Source organism: Larus michahellis, chromosome 4, assembly GCF_964199755.1.
Source record: "Larus michahellis chromosome 4, bLarMic1.1, whole genome shotgun sequence".
NCBI lineage: Eukaryota > Metazoa > Chordata > Aves > Charadriiformes > Laridae > Larus > Larus michahellis.
The window spans coordinates 1797009-1816880 of NC_133899.1; the positions used below are offsets into that span (position 1 = coordinate 1797009).

General features: G+C 67.3%; 3 protein-coding genes across 12 annotated transcripts in view; 2 read left to right on the forward strand and 1 right to left on the reverse strand.

Moving 5' to 3' along the window:
- Positions 1 to 4350, forward strand: part of ANKRD11 (ankyrin repeat domain containing 11) — a 158021-nt gene extending 153671 nt beyond the window's left edge. For all 9 annotated transcript variants that reach the window (XM_074582665.1, XM_074582667.1, XM_074582672.1 and 6 more), the window contains 4 exons: positions 607 to 705; positions 812 to 955; positions 2103 to 2195; positions 3078 to 4350. In XM_074582665.1, coding sequence (XP_074438766.1) covers positions 607 to 705; positions 812 to 955; positions 2103 to 2195; positions 3078 to 3263 — 522 coding nt within the window. In that variant the 3' untranslated portion in view covers positions 3264 to 4350. The remainder of the gene's footprint in view (positions 1 to 606; positions 706 to 811; positions 956 to 2102; positions 2196 to 3077) is intronic.
- A 3615-nt stretch (positions 4351 to 7965) lies between these two features.
- On the forward strand, positions 7966 to 11943 carry SLC22A31 (solute carrier family 22 member 31). The gene is made up of 9 exons (XM_074582683.1): positions 7966 to 8412; positions 9291 to 9394; positions 9479 to 9633; positions 9802 to 9970; positions 10305 to 10450; positions 10566 to 10674; positions 10748 to 10962; positions 11091 to 11202; positions 11301 to 11943. The coding sequence occupies exons 1-9, from the start codon at positions 8050 to 8052 to the stop codon at positions 11647 to 11649; spliced, it is 1722 nt and encodes a 573-aa protein (XP_074438784.1). The 5' UTR covers positions 7966 to 8049; the 3' UTR covers positions 11650 to 11943.
- Positions 11941 to 18373, reverse strand: CDH15 (cadherin 15). 2 transcript variants are annotated; one of them, XM_074582674.1, is made up of 14 exons: positions 18270 to 18373; positions 16406 to 16558; positions 16087 to 16242; positions 15861 to 16005; positions 15617 to 15777; positions 15282 to 15410; positions 15009 to 15194; positions 14684 to 14937; positions 14396 to 14538; positions 14078 to 14314; positions 13753 to 13992; positions 12846 to 12982; positions 12609 to 12764; positions 11941 to 12523 (listed from the first exon to the last, which is right to left on the reverse strand). In XM_074582674.1, exons 1-14 carry the CDS (start codon positions 18318 to 18320, stop codon positions 12326 to 12328), a joined length of 2346 nt encoding a protein of 781 aa, XP_074438775.1. In that variant the 5' UTR covers positions 18321 to 18373; the 3' UTR covers positions 11941 to 12325. The 2 variants fall into 2 exon arrangements, with proteins under 2 accessions (XP_074438775.1, XP_074438776.1); XM_074582675.1 differs by lacking the exon at positions 16087 to 16242.
- Between the last annotated feature and the right edge of the window lie 1499 nt (positions 18374 to 19872).

Genomic DNA, 19872 nt, shown 5'->3' on the forward strand with positions numbered 1-19872 from the left:
CGGGATCCATCCGGGAGGGTCGATATGACCAGCCACATCGGGCTTCGTTCCCTGCTGCGGGCAGGGTGAAATACCCTGGTCTGCGGGTCTTTCTGTTGCGCCGTAGTCCACGCATGAGTTACTCTGCACAAGTTAGCATGTGCTCAGTCTGCCCCAGCACCACGGTGCTTGTAGCCCGTGTTCCCATCGGCTTGTTCCTTCCTGGACTAACCCAGAGCCACCTGCTCCTCTGTTCCGCAGCTGGGGCTGTGCTGGAGCAGCGCCTTGCAGACCAGATCAGGGCAGATCAGAGCACAGGCACCCTTCCCGGTGTGCAGGCTGGGCTGCTCCCAGCAGTATTTCTCCAACAGTATCATCCCCTGAGTCGTCGAAGGGCGTCGAGCCTCTTTACACACTGCCCTTGCAGCACGTGGGGTGGTTGAGGCTCTGGCTCTGCAGCCGGAGCTCGTCCCCTTTGCCGCCTGCCCGCTGGGGTGGCACCGGCTCCCTCGCCGAGCCCTTGGCCGACGTGCGTTTCGTCTGCGTGGCTGGGGGAGCAGGCACCCCCGCGGGCTGCGCGCCCGGCGGCATTGCTGGCTGTAACCCTCTGCTGTCGTGTGCCCGCAGATCGCCCCGCCGCCGTCGCTCGCGGAGCCTCTGAAGGAGCTCTTCAAGCAGCAGGAAGCCGTCCGGGGGAAGCTGCGGCTCCAGCACAGCATAGAGCGGGTAAGGGAGCGCTCCGGGGAAACTCCTGCTGGGGAAGAGGCCCCGAACTTCCTCTGCTGGGGAAACTGAGGCTGGCACGCTCACTGCTTCGTTTGCTCTTCCTCAGGAGAAGCTCATCGTCTCCTGCGAGCAGGAGATCTTGAGAGTTCATTGTCGGGCAGCAAGGACTATTGCCAACCAGGCTGTGCCCTTCAGTGCCTGCACCATGCTGCTGGACTCCGAGGTCTATAACATGCCTCTAGAAAATCAGGTCAGTGCCTGTCTTGGTGGTGAAGAAGTGTCTCAGAGGTGCTGTGCAAGACCCCGAGGGAGACGGTGCTTTTCTGGACGGAGGGAGGGATGTAGGCAGGAGCTACTAATGCTCTCTCTGCTCAGGTGCCTGTCGCCCACCGTGGCACACAGATGCAGGACATCCTGCAAGAGCTCTCCCCGGCACGTGCCCAAATTGCCTAACCCGACTCAGTTTCTGGAGTCGCCTGTTGTTGGATACCCCACATGTGTGCAGGGGAAGGAAATGCATCCGGGAACGTGGGGATACAGGGAGCACCGTGTCTCATTAGGAGCAGAGATGACTCACATTTATCAGTGAGTCAGGACCCTCTGCCTTTCTTCTTGATCAGGATCATCTGCACACTTGAAAGGTTTATTTTACTACACTCTGGGATGTCTTTTCCTGTTGAAGGAAGGGGAGAGAGCCATTAAATTGATTGGTGTCTGAATAGTGGCTTTGAAAGAGCCAGACTCTGTCGCACGGCCCACAAAAAAATGGTTATTTCTTCCTTCCATTTCACATCCTTCTGTGCCGGAGAAGGGGGAATCATGTCCGGTGGCTGTGTGTCTGCGGTGGTCCCGAGCCATGCCACCAGCACCCTCTGCAGCCTGCGTCCCGCCGCTGCCACCAGCCTGGCTGCTCGGGGAAGCATGCTACTGCATTGCAGGAGGGATCCTGTGCAGGGATGGGATCCTGGAATTTATTAGTGACCGGGCGTATCGATCCAGGAGCCTTGATTTATGCCTCGGCATTTCCCAGCCAAGTGTCCGTGCTTCCGTAGCGAAGGCGTTTTGATCTTGGGCATGAGTTGAAGGAGACAGAGAGGTGCGGGGGCCGTGACGGGCTGGCACGGACGGATTCTCTGCAAAGAATGCAAAAATGGGGAGTGCGTGCACGTGTGCGTCTGCGTCCCTGAGGCTGAAGCCCCTGGCAAAGGGCTGCAAGAGCAGCTGGGAGCAGCATCCTCTGTTGTCCCTCCCTGCGGGCACCTTTCGTGTTTCTGATGAGTGTGTGCCCGTAGAGGGGTTTGAATGTGGCCTGTCAGACTTGAGACTGTAAAAAAAAAAAAAAAAAAAAAAAAAAAGAAAATCTATTGTGAAATTCCCTTTTGCTGTCTTTTGCTTAGGGAGACGAAAACAAATCGGTCAGAGACCGTTTCAACGCGCGACAGTTCATTTCCTGGTTGCAAGACGTGGATGACAAGTACGACCGGATGAAGGTGAGAGGCGCGGGAGCCCCGGTGCTGCGGGTCCCGAGAGGGGGCCCGGCTGCTGCTGGAGCCTGGAAGCTGCCTTTGTGGCTTCCAAAAATCTGCCGGGAGCTGGTGTCCCGAGGCGGTCTGGGCGGCGTTAGGCGGTGGGGGACGCTTCTGTGCATGGCATGGCAGAGAGGTGGGAGCCTCTGCGGGGACTACGGGAGCGTGGTTGCCTTTTCTGGTTCCAAAAAGGGAGAAGGGAGACAACGTTCTGCTTCGAGTTGCCTGTCTGACTCTTCCTCTGCTTCGTGCCATCTGTGCTGGAGCTCTCTCGCTCAGTTAAAGCCCCGGGGCCTGCTCTTTGCCAGCAGCGCTTGCTGCAGCGAGCTCAAAACCTGTGGCAAACTTCAAGGTGGCAGGAGCCTGTGCAGTGACTTGCAGAGTGCTCTGCAGAGCTCCAGGCAGCAAACGCTGGCCTGGGAGGGAGCGGGGACGATTGTGCTTTCAGCCGGTGACACAGAGGGACTTGGCAGCCCCCACGAAGGGAGCAGGACCCTGCTCTCAGGCAGCCGAGGGCCACCCTTAGGGCCAATGGGGACTGTCTGCCGAGGCTGTCACCAGCAGGGTCACTGCTCTCGTGCACTTAGGAGCCTTTAGAAGCCACCCCACAAGGCCCTTTTGGGTTTGCCGCCTCTGCTCCTGCTGGAACTGGGCTCGGCAGGCGTCCCAAGTCCAGGTTTCCTTCCCGCAAGGACGCGTGTGGCACCCCTTGCTCCGTTTGCTGCTCTGCCCACCGCGATGGCTGCAGGTCCCCTGCCTTTGCCAGGTGGGATGGGCAGCAGGACCTCTCCTGCCCTCTCCTGCCCACCGCTCATCTCTGCTTGGTTTTTTTCGTCCCCGATCCAGACGTGCCTGCTCATGCGACAGCAACACGAAGCTGCTGCCTTGAACGCAGTGCAAAGGATGGAGTGGCAGCTGAAGGTGCAGGAGCTGGACCCCGCGGGGCACAAATCCCTCTGCGTGAACGAGGTGCCCTCGTTCTATGTGCCAATGGTCGACGTGAACGATGACTTTGTGCTCTTGCCGGCATGACAGTGCAAAACCAGGAGACATCACTGAAAACTGGCAAGGACGGGAGCCCTCCGAGGTCAGGCGGTCGAGCTCACATTCACCCTTACCGCTTGCTGATGAATCCCTGGTCAGAGGAGGAGGAAGCAGCTATCGGCAGAAAACAAAACAATAAGAAAAATAATTGCACTTTCTTCACAACGCGTCCCTCGCTTCCGGACTGACGGCAGCTCCGCCGGGCAGCGGGCCGGGGCGCATCTCCTTTCCAACCGGCTGCCGCGGCAGGGAGGCAGCCGGTCTGCGCGGGCAGCGAGCACTCACCGGCCAAGAGACTGGCAGAGGCGTGGAGGGAGGAGGCCAAGGACACCATTTGCGTGTTGCAGAAGCTGCTGAGCGGGGCCAGCAACCACGTGATTCATGTACTTGTGAACACCGTGATTTCCAGCTCTTGTTTTCCACCGGTCGCGGATCTCCTCGCGGAGAAGCTGCAGTAGGAAACCATGGGGGGAGGGGGGGGATTGTTTGAGTTTCTCGTTCCATCCTGGGTATGTCTAAAAAAAAAAAAAAAAAGAAAAAAAAAGAAAAAAAAAAAGAAAAGAAAAAACAAAAACAATTAGAAACAAAAAAGACAGCGTCCCAAGTTGGGCAGACGCGGCTCTGAAGGTGTGGACGGCTCCGGGGTGCGCCCGCGGTGCCCCGCAGCAGCCGCTCGCCACCGTTTTGGAAGAGCAGAGGAGCCGCCTGCGCACCGTGCGCCGGGGCGGCACGGCCAGCGGCGGGCGGGGAAACGGCGACGCAGAGAAAGGACTTTGCCAACTGTGTTTTTAATGGAGTAAAATCCATGTGGTTTATATATTTTTTTCCTTTAATCTTGGGCATTTCGTTTCTCTTTCTGAGAACATAACTTGAAAACACTACAGAGCCAATACTCATATAAAGAAAAATTGTATCCCATAAATGCTGTACAGTTTTTATATACATTAACAATGTACTTTTGCTGCCTTCTAGATAATTTATTTTGCAACACATTACTGCACAGTTGTAAATAACTTATGTACTGTAACATCACTTTCAGTTATGTGTAAAGAAATAAATAAATTAATTAAAATTATCTTTGTATGTATAGTTCACCCTAGGCGGCACTTTCCCTGTCGAGGAAAAAATAAGGGCCAGGGCGTTGTGCCGTGTTCCTCGGAAGCCCGTCTGACGCGCTCAGGTACGCGCAGGCAGTCTGAGCCGGGGTTCTGCAGGGTTCTCCGAATGCTGACCTGATTTTTACAACACCGCGTCGTTTCTCTCCTCCTTCCCCTGCCCCTTTGCGTTCGGTGGGATTGGAACGCCGGCGGTGACGGTGCCGACCCTGCGGCTGTGCCGACCCTGTGGATGTGGCAGGGTTGGCCGTGGAGGGAGAGGAGCTCCCTGTGCCACTTGCCAGGCCGGGGCACAGAGCCATGTGAAGACTGAGGTTTGGGCTCCGGCTGGTGAGTTTTACACACCCCATGTAGCCGTGGCAGCTGCAGATCAAGGAGCTGGGATTTTGGGGCTGCAAAGCTTGGAGAAGGACGGGTGGAGCCCAGCGCTGCGGACGCAGGTTCTGCTGGGGCATCTGCTCGGTGCTTTCTGGATCAAGAGGCCGGTTGCTGGTAGGTCGGGCAGGGAGGGAGACGGCTTCTGGCGCTGCCGGGGTGAGCTGGAGCCCGGGAGCCTGTGGCGGGGCTTGCAGCCAGCGGTGCTCCGTGCTGGGGGGCTGCCACCCCGTGTGCCTGCGGACAGCCGGCTGCTGGGCTGCCAGGGCGCTCCCGTGCGCTGCGTGTGTGCCGCCGCGTTTGCGAGCCCCAGCCTGGCTTAAATTGCTTTTCGGAGCTGTAAAGCCCAGCTGGAGCTGTCGGGGCGCTGCCGCCAGCCCGGCCGGCTCAGCGGAGGCTGCTCCTCCCAGAGGATCGAGGCAGCATCTGGCGAGAGCTTGGCTTGGCCCCGCTGGGACTGAGGGTGGCGTTCCCACCCATGCGGAGACCAGAGGAATCTGTAATCCCACGGAAAGATGGTGCCTGGGTCTGGCAGGAGGAGTTGCCCCGTGCTGGGCTCAGCCCCCGGCGTGCCGCTCTCCTCCGCAGCCTGGAGAAAACAGGGGGAGGCCTCACCTCCCGGCTGGGCGCTCACGCTGCGTGGCTTCAGGGCTGGGGACGTGGGCTCACGGGCCTCCGCTGGGGCTGCCCGGTGGTGGGAAGGGGCCACCGGCTAGGCAATGCACCACGGCCCCTTCCCCGGGGGCTGCCCTGGACACGCGGCTCTCACCGGAGCCGTAGCCCAGCCCAGGCTCAGTGCAGTGGGCAGAGTTGGTCCTCGAGCACAAACTCGCAGGGATGCAGCTGGAGGTGGATTCGTGTGCCTCTTCCAAGACCTCTGTGCCTTGCGTGCTCCTGCTGCCCAACCTTTCCCAGCGGGCAGGAGTCTGGCTGCCCCCCGGGGACTGCCCCCATGGATGCCCGCTGTCGGCGCCTGCTTCTCCTGCCTCTTCTCCTCAGTCCTGCCGGTACCCGGCCGGGGGAATGTCTCGGCTGCTGCTTCTGGAAGCGGAGGTTATAAAATCGATTTGGCTCCTCTTCCCCTGCTGGCACAGCTTGGGGCTGGGGGGGGACTGGAGGGGACCCCCTGAATTCACAAAACCGCTTTCCAGCCCCATCCGCCTCTCTCTGCAGCGCAGGCTCTCGCTCAGCCCAGGCAGCCGAGGAGGTCTGGGAGCCTGCGGAGCACCAAACCCTCGCCGGGGTCCGGGCTCGTGGCAGCCACAAGGGTTCCCATGTGGAGCACCCGCTGTGCCGGGACAACTCGGTTCCCCCCGCTCTGCCGCCAGCTTTGCAGCCGGTGGAGGAATTTTACACCGTCCCTGCACCGGGGACCTGGAGTTTCTCTCCACCGCGTCGCAGCGGCTTCGTAAGAGCCGGGGGGGGTCCTGCCCTCCCCCGCCAGACCCCCAGCTCCTGCCTTGGCACCGCGGCCTGTTGCCGGACCAGCAGCACCGGCGGGGACGGGGCTCACCGCAGGCAGAGCAGGGCTGTTTCTCGCTAGTTTCTCCAGTTTCTAACCAGAGCCAGCCTGGTTTCTCCCCCCGTCCTTGCCCAGGGCTGCCAGGTCGGGGTGGGCAACCGGTGCGACCCCTGGGACCAGGTGGGCGCTTCTGCTCCGGGCGTTTTCTTCTGACAGAACACAAGAAAGAGCCCACGAGTAACGCTTATTTTTTAACTCATTTCCAGCCCTGCTCTTTCTTTTGTTAAATAACCGTAGATTAATCTCTGTAAGCACGGAGAGACCTTCAATCAGCCGTGTAAAGCCAGGAAAGTCCCGTACTCTCTTCTCACCCTGGTGCTGGGAAGCTCGGGAGTCTCCGGGGGTAAGTTTTCCTCCCCGTGACGCTCCTCCCGGCCACGTAGGTCGGAGCAGGTACCTCCCGGGCCAGGTCCCACCTTCTCTTGGCGCTGGTGGGACTGGCGTGGCGGCGCGTGGGCCGAGCGGCGGCGAGGCTGCCCGGTCTGCGACGCCCCGCGCTCACTTCATACATCGTCCTTTGCGTACAAGGGTGCGCCCAGCGCCCTGCGCCCCCCCCCGCCTCCCCCGGCACCCCCGTCCTTTCGGGGTACGGCTTCCCGGAGGGTGGCAAAAAGCGAACGCAGAGGTGATTTTTCTGCCGTTGCCCGTAGAGAGCCGAGCACCGGAGCGACGCTGTTGTCCGGCAGGGATCATGTTCATAAATATTTTTTTTTAAAAAAATAAACACAAAAAACTTGTTTGCAACTTGGCTGCTTTGTTGGCTTTTCCCACGGGCTCACTGGGGCGCTGGGTGCCAGCCGGGCTCTGAACCGGTTCCCTTCCCGGGGTGGGGGGGACACAGACACAGACACCGCTGGCCCCCTCTGGGGTTTAGGGGTACCCAGGTGCATTTGTGGGTGTTCCTGGGGGTCCCAGCTGCACCCCTGGCACCACCTGGACTCTGGGGTCCCCCAGTGCCAAGGGGGTGCCTTGGCCTGGAGAGGGGGGGCAAACTGGGCTCAGGGGGACGAACAGGGGCTTGGAGAGGGAAAAACCGCAGCTGGGGCAGGGGAGAACTGGGCTTGGGGGGCGAAATGGGGCTGGGGGGCGTGAACAGGGACTGGGGGGGGGGGGGTTGAACCGGGCTGGGGGGGGGCCGAACCGGGGTTGGGGGCGGGGGACCAGTCTTGAGGGGCGAAATAGGGCTGGGGGGGGCGGATTGAACCGAGCTGGGGGCGGGGGGATGAACGGGGGCTGGGGGGGCGAAATGGGGCTGGGGGGATTGAACTGGGCTGGGGGAAGCCGAACCGGGGCTGGGGGGGCGAATCAGTCTTGGGGGGCGAAATGGGGCTGGGGGGGAGTTGAACCGGGCTTTGGTGGTGGGGGGGGGCGAACCGGGTCTGGGGGCGACGGTCCAGGCTTGAGGGTCAAAATAGGGCTGGGGAGGAGCTGAACCGAGCTGGGGGGGGGATGAACCGGGGCTGGGGGCGACGGTCCAGGCTTGGGGGCTGGGCTGGGCTTGGGGTCCGACCCGTTGCGGGGGGGGAACCCGCAGCTCCAGGAGGGTAGCGCCCGGGGCCGGGGGGTGTCCGAGGCGGGCGGGGCGGGGGCTGTGCGTGGGCGGTTCCCTCGGGGGGGGGGTGGTGTGTGTGTGGGGGGGGTGTGGGTGTGTGTGGGGGGCCGTTCCGCCCCGGTGCCGCCCCCCACCTGCCGTGACCGTGACCGTGACCGTGACCGCTCCCGATCTCTCGCTCGCTCGCTCCCCCCCGGTGGCGGCGGGTCGATGGCGGCGGGGGCTTGGCGTCCGCGGGGCCGGCGGGCGGCGGGGGGGTGGGCGCCGTGCGCGGCGCTGGCGCTGGGGTGGGCGCTGGGGTGGGCGCTGGGGGCGGTGCCGCCCCACCGCTGCCGCCCCGACGCCGCGCTGCTGCCGCCGCCGCTGCGCCGCCTGGCGGGGGCCGCGCTCCTCCGCGCCGCCGTCCCCCGCCTCCGCGGCGGATGGAGCCCCTGCCAGCTCTACCGCTACCCCCCGGCCGCCGCCGCCGCCGCCGCCGCCGCCGCCACCCGGCCCAACGGCACCGGGCCCTGCACCCGGGGATGGCACTACGCCCTGCCCGCCGCGGGGCTCCGCTCCAACCTCGTCACCCAGGTCGGGGGGCGGCGGGGGGGGGGGTGCGTGGGGGGGGGGGGGGGGGGGGATGTGTGTGGTGGGTCAGAACGGGGTTGGGGGGTGGTCCAGAAGGGGGGTGGGTGGTCCTAGAGGGGGCTGGGGGGGGGTCCTCTGGGTGCAGGAGGAGGGGTCAAGGGGGGGGGTGGTCGCCCAGAAGGAGGGGGGGGGAGCGGGGGGGTCTGTGGTGCGGAAGGAGGCTGGGGGACTCCTGGGAGGGGGGGGTCTGTGGTTCTAGAGGGGGCTGGGAGGGGTCAAGGGGTGGTGGTGGGGGGGGGGTGGTCCAGAAGGAGGGTGGGAGACAGCTGGGAGCCGGGGGGGGGGTGGGGGGTGTCTGTGGTCCTAGAGGGGGCTGGGAGGGGTCCCCTGGGTGCAGGAGGGGTCAAGGGGTGTCCTTTGGGGGAGGCTCTGTGGGTGGATGTGTGGGGAAGGGGGACTGGGGGGGAATGAGGGGGGGAATAAAGCTGGGGGCACCAGCAAGGGTCCCACAGGAAAGCCCTGGACGTGCAGGTGGAGCGCCAGGGGGGGTGTCCTGGGGTGTTTGCTTGGGGGACCACAGGGATCCTGTGGAAGTGAGAGAGGTCCTCAGGGGGAGAAGGTGGGAAACCCCCCATGGAGGGGCTTTAGGGGTGGCTGGGGGGAGCCCCGGCGTGTTGGGGAGGGGACAGGGGACCTCCACATCCAGCTCCACATTTCTGCTTGTGGGGTGGGGGCTGGCCAGAACCCCCCCAGGCAACTCGTGGGGATCATGACCCCCATCTGTCCCACCCCTGCGGATAGCGGGGAAGTGTGCCAGGACCCCCCCCACCCCCCCCCTCCCGTGCTGAGGTCTCCCCGCTGTGTCCCCCCCTCTCCCGCAGTGGGACCTGGTGTGCGCCTCGCGCTGGAAGGTGCCCCTGGACCAAACCACGCACTTGCTGGGCTGGATGCTGGGCAGCATCGCCGCCGGACTGGCATGTGACAGGTAACTGGGGGGGTCCCCGGGCTGGCTCCCCCGGGGCAGGGGGTCCCCTTGCCCAGCCCCAGCTCACAGCCCGTCCCCCGGCAGGTTTGGCCGCCGTCCCGCCTTCGTGGTGTCCCTGGTGCTGGCGGTGCCCCTGGGCCTCGGCGTGGCGCTTGCCGTGGACTTCGTCATGGTCCTGGTGGCGCGGCTGCTCTTTGGGGCGGCACTGGCAGGCGCCTTCCTCTCCCTCTACGTGGCACGTGAGTGTGCTGGCGAGGGGGGGTCCGCGGTGGCATGGGGACCGAGGATGCGCCATGGCGTAGGATGGTCCAGGGTGCAGGATTCCCCGGGATGCGGGATGCTCTAGGGTGCGGGATGCCCCGCAGTCACGTCACCCGTGGTGCACCCCTTGCCCCCGCCCCTGCCAGGACTGGAGCTGTGCGACCCCCCGCACCGGCTGGTGGTGACGATGGTGGCCGGCTTCTTCTGGATCGCCGGGGAGCTGCTGCTGCCGGGGCTGGCCGTGCTGTGCCGGGACTGGCGGGTGCTGCAGGGCGCCGTCACCATGATCCTGGCTCTGCTGGCTGCCTGCTGGTGGTAAGGACCCCCCCCACCCCGGGGCTGGGGGGCTGCGGGCATGGGGAGGGGGCTGCCACCTGCAGTGGGGCTGAGCAATGCCCCGGGGCTGGCACCAAGCCGTGCCCGGGGAGTGCCAGGGCAGCACCCAGCCCAGCACACCCTGCCCGGGGCTCTCCAGGTGGGGCGTGGGGACCCCCCCCGCCCCGGGTAAATGTTTGCTCAGGTTTGAAGTTGAGGGTTTCTGGGCAGCATTTCTTTGAAGCCAGGACGGGGGGGCGGGGGGGGGGGGGGGTCAGTGCTGGAGCGGGGCCAGTCGCTTGGGAGCCCCGTGACTCCGACACTTGTGCCCCAGGTGCCCGGCGCTGCTGCTGGAGTCGCCGCGCTGGCTACTGGCCACCTGGCAGCTGGAGAGGGCCAGGAAGACCCTGCAGGCGCTGGCCGAAAGCAGCAGCCCCAGCTCCAACGACGGCTCCTGCCACCAGGAGACCCTCCTCGCAGGTGTGTGATGGGGGCTGCCGAGGCCGATGCAACCCAGGAGCCCCCTCCCCAAAGCCACGGTGCCGGGGGCGGTGGGATGGTGCCGGCTGTAACGCGGGTCCCCCTGTCCCGGCAGAGCTGGAGTCCCTGTCCCAGGGGTCCCCGCAGCCACGGTACCACGCCGTCTGCGAGATCTTCAGCACCAGGGTCATCTGGAAGAACGGAGTCATCCTCGGATTCGCGGCGTGAGCAAGCGGAGGGGTGGGATTGGGGTGAGGGGGGTCCCACTCACGGCCCCCTGACCCTGCTCTCCTGCAGGTTCATCGGCTCCGGCATCCGCCACTGCTTCACCCGCAACCTGGACCCCCACCTGCCCCACTTCTTCTCCTCCTACTTCGTGCTGGTGGGCACCGAGGCGGCCGCCTGCCTCTTCATCTGCCTGACGGCCGAGCGCTTCGGGCGCCGCGCCATCCTCCTGCTCTGCACCGTCCTCACCGGCATCTCCTCCCTCCTGCTGCTGGCCCTCACCCAGTGTAAGGAAGGACGGGGGACCCTGCGGTGGGCTGCAGCCCCCAGCTGGGGGCTGGGGGTGGGAACAGGATGCGTGTGGGGGGGGTCTGTGCAGGATTTGACCCCTGTTGGTGTTTCCCCCCCGCCTCAGACCTGCTGGACCTCATTGTCCTGACCCTGTCTGTGGTGGGCATCACCGCCTCCCACGCCGTCACCATGCTCAGCATCTTCTTTGCCAGCGAGGTCCTCCCCACCGTGGTCAGGTAAGGGTGTGGGGGGGACTGACACTGCGCTACCCTGGGGTGGGGGGACACCGGGGCAGGGTCCCCCGGCCCCCCTCTGAGCGTGTTTCCCCCCGCAGGGGTGCCGGGCTCGGCCTCATCGTGGGGGCCAGCTTCCTGGGCAAGGCGGCCGCCCCCATCACCGCCATCCCCAACAGCCGGGGCTTCTTCCTGCACCACGTCGTCTTCGCCTCCTTCGCCATCCTTGCCGTCCTCAGCATCATGCTGCTGCCGGAGAGCCAGGGCCGCAGCCTGCCCCAGTCCCTGCAGGACGGCGAGAGCCAGCGCCGGCCCCCCCTCTTCCACCGGCCCCCCCGCGAGGACCACCTGCCCCTGCTCGCCCCCCACGGCATCCCCCACGACTACTCCCGCCTCGCCGCCTCCACCAAGAGGATGCTGGGCTCCCCGGCCGCCCCCCGCGAGACGTAGCTGTGCCCCACCCCCCCTGCCAGGGTCTCCCTGCTGCTGGGGGGCTGAGCACAGTGCCGGGATCCCCGCGGAGCACCGGGACCCCCATCTGTGGGTGCTTGTGGGGATGGTGGGGTGCCCCCGGGACACCTGCGATGGCTGGGCTGGGGGAAGCAGCGCACCCACCCCACGGCAGGGCCAGATCCTGCCCCAGGAGGAGCTGTGCTGGGAGTCCTGGGGCAGGGGTGATGCCCCCCCCCCCGGGGTGTTTGCGATGGGTGCTCGCCAGCTGCCAATAAAAGTGCCTTGTTTCTACGGGCGGCTGGCGTGGTCGGGGCCCCGCGCGGCGCCCCTGCCACCGGCCCCCTTCTCCGGGGTCTTTATTATGAGGGAACCGGGGGAATCCTCACCCCCGCCCCGGTTCTGCAGGGTCTTTCCCTGGGCTGTGTCCCCCCCACGCCCAGGGATGCCCCTGTGCTTGGCCTCTGCCTTCCTGCGGGCGCGGGGTCTGCGGGTGGGCGCAGGCGTGCAAACCCCTGCGCTGAGGCTTCTCTCTGGGTCCCTGGTGCACACGCGTGTGCAGAGCCCCGGCAGCCAGGCATCTTGTGTGTGTCCGTCTGCAAAGCCGCTGCGTCTGGGCATCTCCTGCACACGCGGGTGCAAAGCCCCCCCGCTGCCCCCACCGCCCCCGTCCCCGCTACTGCCCGTAGAGGTCGGCCAGGCGCCGGAATCGCGGCCCCCACTCGCTCAGGTAGTCGTAGTCCTGGTCCTCGTCCGTCAGGCTGGAGACGATGGAGCTGAGGGGGCTGGCGACGGAGCCCGAGCCCTCGTAGTCGTAGATGAGGGCCGTGTCGTAGGGGGGCACGCTGGGGTCGCTGTCAGCTGCCTCCAGCCCCTGGCGGGGGGGACAGAGGGACACTGTCAGCCCCAGGAGAGATGGGGGGGCTGGGGTCAAGGGGGGTACCGGGCGCCGTCCCCACCTCGTTGATGAAGTCCTCGATGTCTGAGGGGCTATTGGGCAGCTTGCGGGGGGCCAGGGGGGTGGCCGAGCTGAGCGGGGCGTCCCTGCGCACCGGCGGCTTCACCCGGGGCGGGAAGAGCTCGGGGTGCCGGAGCTGGTTGATGTCGTAGGCGTCCTGCGGGGACGGGAGGGGGGTCAGGGGTGCCGGGCTGGGATGGACGCCACCCGCCCGGGACCCCCCCCAGGTCCTGCTCACCTGGTCCTCCTCGCCGCCGCCCTGCTCGTCGTAGTTGAGGATGTTGTCGCGCATGTCGTCCCGCGAGCGCTGCAGCAGCCCCTTGCGCAGAGCCCGCCGGCGCCCACGCACCCGCGCCGCCCCCAGCCCCGCCAGCACTGCGGGCAGAGGGCGGGTGGGCACGGGGTGGGGGCACGGGGGGACACGGGGCAATGGGGGTGCTGGTTGCGTATGGGATGCCGTTGGTGGGGCTGGGAGCATGGGATTGGGGATGCAGGTAGGGATTTGGGGTGGGAGATGCTGGGCAGGGGAGGAGTGATGGGGTGGGAAGTGGTTGGGGGCATCTTGGTAGGGGTCAGGAGGGGTTGTTGGGGGAGGAAGGGTGTTGAGGGTCATGGGTAGGGTCTGGATGGGGTGGCCAGGATGAGGAGGGGGTGATGGGGGACATGAGTAGGGAGAGGATGGGGTGTCCTGGACCAGGATGGGGTGATGGGGGACATGAGTAGGGAGAGGATGGGGTGTCCTGGACCGGGACGGGGTGATGGGGGTCATGGGTACGGAGAGGATGGGGTGTCCTGGACCAGGATGGGGTGATGGGAAGTGGTGGGGGGGGTCTTGGTAGGGGTCAGAAGGGGTTGTTGGGGGAGGAAGGGTGTTGAGGGTCACGGATAGGCTCTGGATGGCGTGGCCAGGATGAGGAGGGGGTGATGGGGGACATGAGTAGGGAGAGGATGGTGTGTCCTGGACCAGGCTTTGGTGATGGGTGTGGCAGGGGACAAGGTGACAGAGCGTGGTGGTGGGGTTCAGGATGGGTGGTGAGGACCCGCACTGCCTGGTAGGGCACGGGGCTGGGGTGCCGGGTGGGGGCAGGATGGAGGGGCCGGGAGGGGTGGGGATGAGGATGAGGATGGTGGGGTGTCTCACTCACCAAGGAGGAGGAGGAAGCTGCCGAGGATGATCATGAGGGCCCCGAGGGTGATGCCGGCCCCGGCGGCGGCGGCGGCCAGGACGCCGTCCTCGCAGGTGCCGTCCCGTCCGCAGTGGCACACCGAGACGTTCAGCAGCTGCTGCCGCTCCTGTGGGGGGGTCCCCGAGTCCCGGAGGAGCAGCGGGAGCGAGTAGGGACCCTCGGGCAGCTCCACCAGCACGGCCAGCACCGCGTGGGTCACTGCGGGAGGGGCATGGCCGGGGAGTGAGTGGGGGTCCCCTGGCCCCCGCTATGCAGCAAGCCCCCTCCCCTCGCCAGCCCTCACCATTGAAGCGGGTGATGCTCCAGTTGCGGGCGAGCTGGGGGTGCTGGGGGCTGAGCTGGTAGTGGAAGGGGGCACCGTGGGGGGGCCGGTCGTCGTCCGTGGCCCCCAGGAGCAGGCTTCCCCCACGGCCCGGCCGCCCGCAGACCACCCCGGCCGGCGGCAGCAGCAGGGGCGGGTGGTCGTTCACCTCCAGGATCTCGATGGAGAGGGTGCCGGTGGCGGAGAGCGGGGGCTCGGCTGGGGGCAGAGAGCGGAGGGGTCAGGGGGGTTATGGAGGGATATAGGGGGACACACAGCGGTGGCGGGGGGGTCGCTCACCGTCATCGCGGGCGAGGAGCAGGGCGATGTACCAGCCGCCCTGCAGGAAGGCGGAGGGGTGCAGCAGCTCCCGCTTGGTGCGGACGGTGCCGGTGTGGGGGTCCAGCTGCAGCCAGTCCGCCGGGTCGTAGAGCAGTGCGTAGCTGTGGGCGCGGGGCGGGGGGAGCACGCCGTCACCCCCCCCGCAAAACACCCACCGCAGGCTGCGAACGTGGGAGCTTGAACGCGGTGAGCGCCGGGAGGTGACACGGGGGGACCGGGCGCCGTAACCTGTGGGCTGGGACTCACCTGAGGGTCTGGAGCTGGCGGGTGTCGGGGTCGCTGGCGGTGTAGGTGGTGACGGGGGTGCCCGGGGGGGCCCCCTCCAGCACGCTGACCCGCCGCGGGTTGTCACGGAAGATGGGTGCCTCGTTAACATCCCGCACCCGTACCCGCACGGTGGCCAGTGCCCGGGGGCTAGCGGGGGCTGTGGGCTCCAGCGGCTGCTCGTTCTGCACCGACACCGTCAGCTCGAAGCGGTCCCGCACCTCGTGGTCAAGTGGCTGCCGAGAGGGGCCACGGGTCAGCCGAGCCATGGGACAACCCTGTGGTCCCCCGTCTGCCCCGCACCCACCTTGGCGACAGAGAGCACGCCGTCGTTGGTGTAGGGGTCGGTGCGGATGGCGAAGGCACCCTCAGGGTCACCCTCCAGGATGGTGAATTTGGCCAGCCAGTTGGGTGAGCCGGCCAGGTCCTTGTCGTGTGCGAAGACCTTGCCCACGTCCACGCCGGCCGCCTGCTCCTCCACCTCCATGGAGAACTGGGGGAGAGGGACGTGGGGCTGGTGTCTTGCCCCCTGGGATGTTGCTGACCCCCCCACATCCCCTCATCCCGCCCCAGCCGCTACCTCCTCCTTGGTGAACTCAGGAGGGTTGTCATTGATGTCCTCCAAGTAGATGACGGCTGTGGCGGTGGTGGTGAGCCCATCCCCGGACATGTCAGCTGCCTGCACCGTCAGGTTGTACACCCCCATGGTCTGCAAGAAAGGAGGGGGGTTGTGTGCTGAGCCCCTCCAGCCCCCCCCAGGAGCCCAGAGGTCCCCCAGCTGCTGGCCACCCACCCTGTCCCCACGCCTGGGTCTGCTTATGGCTGGAGCTGTTTTTTCATCACCTGTGGGGGGTCTCTAGTTGCCCCCAGTCCTGGTGTTGCCCTGGCGCTGCCCATGCCCCCCATGCCCGCTACCTCACGGTCAAGGCCGGGCTGCGCGGTGCAGATCTCGCCGGTGGTGGCGTTGATGCTGAACATGCCGGCAGCGCCCTGCTCCAGGATGGAGTACCGCAGCGCCGCGTTGTCTGTGTCGGGGTCATCAGCATCGGTGGCATCCACTGTCATCACGCAAGTCCCTGTGGCCGCAGGAGTGCCCCGGTGGGTGCCAGCGTGGGGGCTGGCTTGGCCACCCCAGCCTCGGCCCCCCGGCTGGACCTACCTGGCTCAGCCCCCTCCACCACGTGCCCCGTGAAGACGTCCTGCCGGAAGAGCGGTCGGTTGTCGTTCTGGTCCACCACGATGATCTCCAGGTCAGTGGGGTCCTCCAGCGTCATGCCGCCCAGGTCCAGCGCGAAGGCTTTCAGCTGCGGGCACAGAGCGGGTGGGTCGGGACCCCAATGGGGGAGCTGGGGAGGGGGCTGCGGGCGGCTGGGCAGCATCATTACCCGGAAGCGGTCATTCTCCTCCCGGTCCAGCATGGCGTTGAGGAAGACTTTCCCGCTGAACTTGTCGATGGAGAAGATGCCCAGGGGCTCCTCGTCCACCCCGGGTCCCTTGATGCTGTAGATCACCCCCCCGGGCTGCTGCTTGTCTGACTTGATCTGCCCCAGGGAAAGCAGGGCTGGTGGTCCCGGGGCTGGGGGGGTCTGTCCCCTGCCTGGGCTCCCCCTCTGCCCTGACTCTCCCCCCATGCCACGTCCCCCTGCCCAAGGTGCCCCCCCACCCCACCGCCTGGAAAAGAGGGTGGGGGGGTTCCCTGCCTACCTGCACCAGGAGGTGGGGGATGCGTTTGTGGTTCTCCGAGACGCTGATGGGGGGGATCACCCAGGCCCTCTTCACCCGCCGCGGACTCTCGTGCTGCCGCCAGGCCTGGGGGCTGCCGGGGGCTGCGGCACCTGGCTGGGCTGAGCTGGCACCCTGTGGGGGGGGGACACGGTGCTGCCGGTGACCCTGAAACCTCCAGAGTGGGGTGCAATGATGGGGCAGGGCCTTGCACCTGGGATGGGTGCACGGTGCCGGGGTGCGCGGTGTCGGGGTACACAGCGCCGGGGTGCACGGTGCTGGGACCCCCTGACTGGGTTGGGTCTGGGGGAGCGGAGAGGCCACCCAGCTCCCCCAGGACCTTCGTGCTGGTGGTCCCCTGGCATCCTGGTGTGACGGTGACAGTCGCCCTGCCAGACTCACCAGGAAGGGGTGCGCCTGGGTACAGCCCCGTGCTACGGCTGGGACGTGCCCCACAGGACCCCTGGGGTGGGGACGAAGGTGTTGTGGCCCCACGTCACCGTCACCTCACCACGTGGATGTGGCAGCGAGGGCAGAAGGGTCAGGGCCAGGTTTGGGCAGCGTGGGTGTCCCGGCCGGGGCACAGAGCCAGGGTGCTGGGTGGGGAGAGGGAGCCAGGGGGGCTGGGATGGAACTGGGGGCTGAGGTGGGGAGATTAGGAACAGGGACTCGGGGAGCAGGAGTTACGGGGGGGCTGCAGTGAGGGTCAGGGAGCTGTGGGGGCTAGGATGGGTTTAGGGGCTGTGAGGGACTGGGCTGGGGGTTATCAGGGAATTGGGTGGGTGGTAGGGGGGTCCGGAGCTGTGGGGAGCAGGTGTGGGGGTTGGGAGATGGGGGTTGGGAGGGCGGCAGGGAGCTGTGCATGCAGCCTAAACCCCCTCCCCCCGCCCCGGCCCCCGCACCAGCTCCATGCCACATTCCATGCGGGCTCACCCTCATCCTGGGCCCCAGGGACGCAGCTGTCCCCTCCCCGGGGAGGGAGCACATCTGGGCAGCACCCGCCATTGCACCCACATCTGCACCCACCCTGGCCGCACCGCTGGGTGCTGGGGTGCCCCGGGGTGCCCGGGTGGGGGGAGTGGGGCAGCGGGGATGGCTGTGCTCAGCAGGGGGGGGTTCCTGGGGATGGTGTGGGGCTGTGCCAGGGGATGTGGGGCGGGCTGTGTGCCAGACCCACGGGAGGGGCAGGACAAGGGGCTTGTTTTGAGGCCGTGATGGGAGCTGCCTGCGGCCTGCAGCTGTCCCTCTGCCCTCCCTGGAGAGACCCCCCCGCTTCCCTGGGAGGCCGCTGGAGCTCGGGGTGGATGGGGAGGGTTGTGGGGGGCAATGGGGGGTCCTGCTGCTGTCGGGAGGCTGCCCTGCGGGTCTCCTTGGGGTCCAGGCCAGAACCCGAGCAGCTCCATGTGGCTCAGGCCTGAGACTGCGGTGAGGGGCTCTGGGGGTACATGCACAGACGGGGGAGGTGCAAGGGGGTCTGGGACCGCAGCCAGGGTGGGAAAGGGGGGAGCGGGGTGGTTTTGAGCACCTAACCCTCCCCCAAATCCTATCTCCTGGTTCACAAACGCAGGCGGTGTGCCGGAGATGCAGGATCCCCCCTGCCGCCACCATCTGTGGGGTGGGAAATGCCCCAAGAGGGGCACCGAGCCCCCCGTCACCCCCATCCCCATCCCCGCTGCCCCCAGGGACATGCCTCCGCGGGGTCTGGGGTCCAACTGCCCCCCAGCACCGCATCCGGGCTCCCTATATCGGCTGGCCCTCCCAGAGCACGGAACTGGGGGGGGGGCCCGTCTCCATCCCCGTCCCCATCCCCGTCCCCATCCCTTCCCCGTCTCCCCGCGCCCCTTACCCGAGCGCAGAGGGGGGCGAGCAGGCAGGCGAGGAGGAGCGGGGGGCCCATGGCGGAGCGGGGCGCAATCCGGCCGCCAGCCCCGAGCCGTTCGCCGGCCCCGAGCTAAAATAACCGCGGGGCTGGCTGAGTGACAGCACATGTGCTGCCGAGCGGGCCGGGCCCCCCCCGGCCGGGCAGCTGTCCCTGCCGCCCCCCCTCCCACCCCCGGCCGGCAGCCTGCACCCCCTGCCCGGCGGGGGCCCGGTGGGGCGGGCGGCGGAGGGGGCCGGGCCGGCCGCGGGGGGATGCGGAGGGGCGCGGGGGGGGGTCCCCGCTGCCCGGGGCGGGGGGCCGGGGGTGCGCAGCCCCCGGGATAAGGCGGGCGGGAACGCGGCAGCTGTCGCCGGGCGCGCCCCGGGGATGCCGCGACGGGGCGGGCGGGGAAGGAGGGACCCGGCCCCGCTGCCCCCGCCGCGGCTGGGCCGGCACCGGCTCTGCCCGTCCCGTTCTGCCGCGTCCCCCGTCCGGGAGAGCGCCCCCGGCGCCCCCCCCGGTCCGCGCCCGGGCCCGGTGCCGGGGCCGCCTGCTCGGGCGGTGGGGCCAGGGCCGGTGCCGGTCGGGAGGGGGACGGCACCGACCCGCCGTGTCCCGGCCCCGGCGGCTTCCCACGGGGCGGAGCGGCCTCGGGCTGCTCCCGGAGCCCCTGCAAGGCCGCCGGCCCCGCTGTCCCGGTTCCCGGTGCCGCTCCCGGTGCTGCCCCCGACCACCGGGGCCAGTCCCGGTGCTGCCCCTCGACCCCTGCTGCCGCTCCTAGGGCTGCTCCCGATCACCGGGGGCGGTCCCGATGCTGCCCCCCATCCCCAGGGCCGGTCCCGGTGCTGCCCTCGATCCGCGGGGCCGGTCCCGGTGCTGCCCCCCGCGACCCCCGGTGCCGGTCCCGGCGGCGCGGCGACACAGCGGCACCAGGTGGCAGCATCGTCCCGGCCACCGGCCCCGACACCAGCGGTTCCCCCCGCCCGGGGAGCCGCAGCGGGGAGCGCCCTCCAACCGCCGGCGCGGGGTCCCCGGGGGTCCCGGCTGCAGCAGGGCTGGAAATCCGCCACCTCCTGCCCCCAGGCAGGGCGGAGTTGGGGGGCGGAAGGCTCCTCGCCCTCCCGGGGAACCAAGCCCTGGGCCTGGCAAGGGAATGTGTGGTGTTTGTGACACTGGTGGCATCGCCATGTCCCCACACGGCTGCTGTGGGCATCCCTGCCCGGCCAGCACCGCTCCCCTTCTTGGGAAAAAGTGCCCTTGGTGCCATCCCGGTGTGGGAATCGTTTGGAGCGTGGTTCAAGGCGTGGAGCGCTGAGACGAGGGTAGGGCACAAGGCATGGGAAAAGGGCCAAGGGACACAAGACATGGGATGCAGGATGTCTTCTGTCCGTCCCCAGAAGCTGAGCGGTGGTGGCAGGGGTGTCGGCATCCCCAGGGACAGCGGGAGGGGACACAGAGCCGCGCCATGAGTGGGTGAGTGTCAGGCGCTGGTCACCCGTGGTGTGGCTGGGCCCCGGTGCGGGCAGCGGCGCTCACTTGCCCGTCTGTCTGTCTGATCCCATCCATCCTCCCCACTCGCCCTGTCACC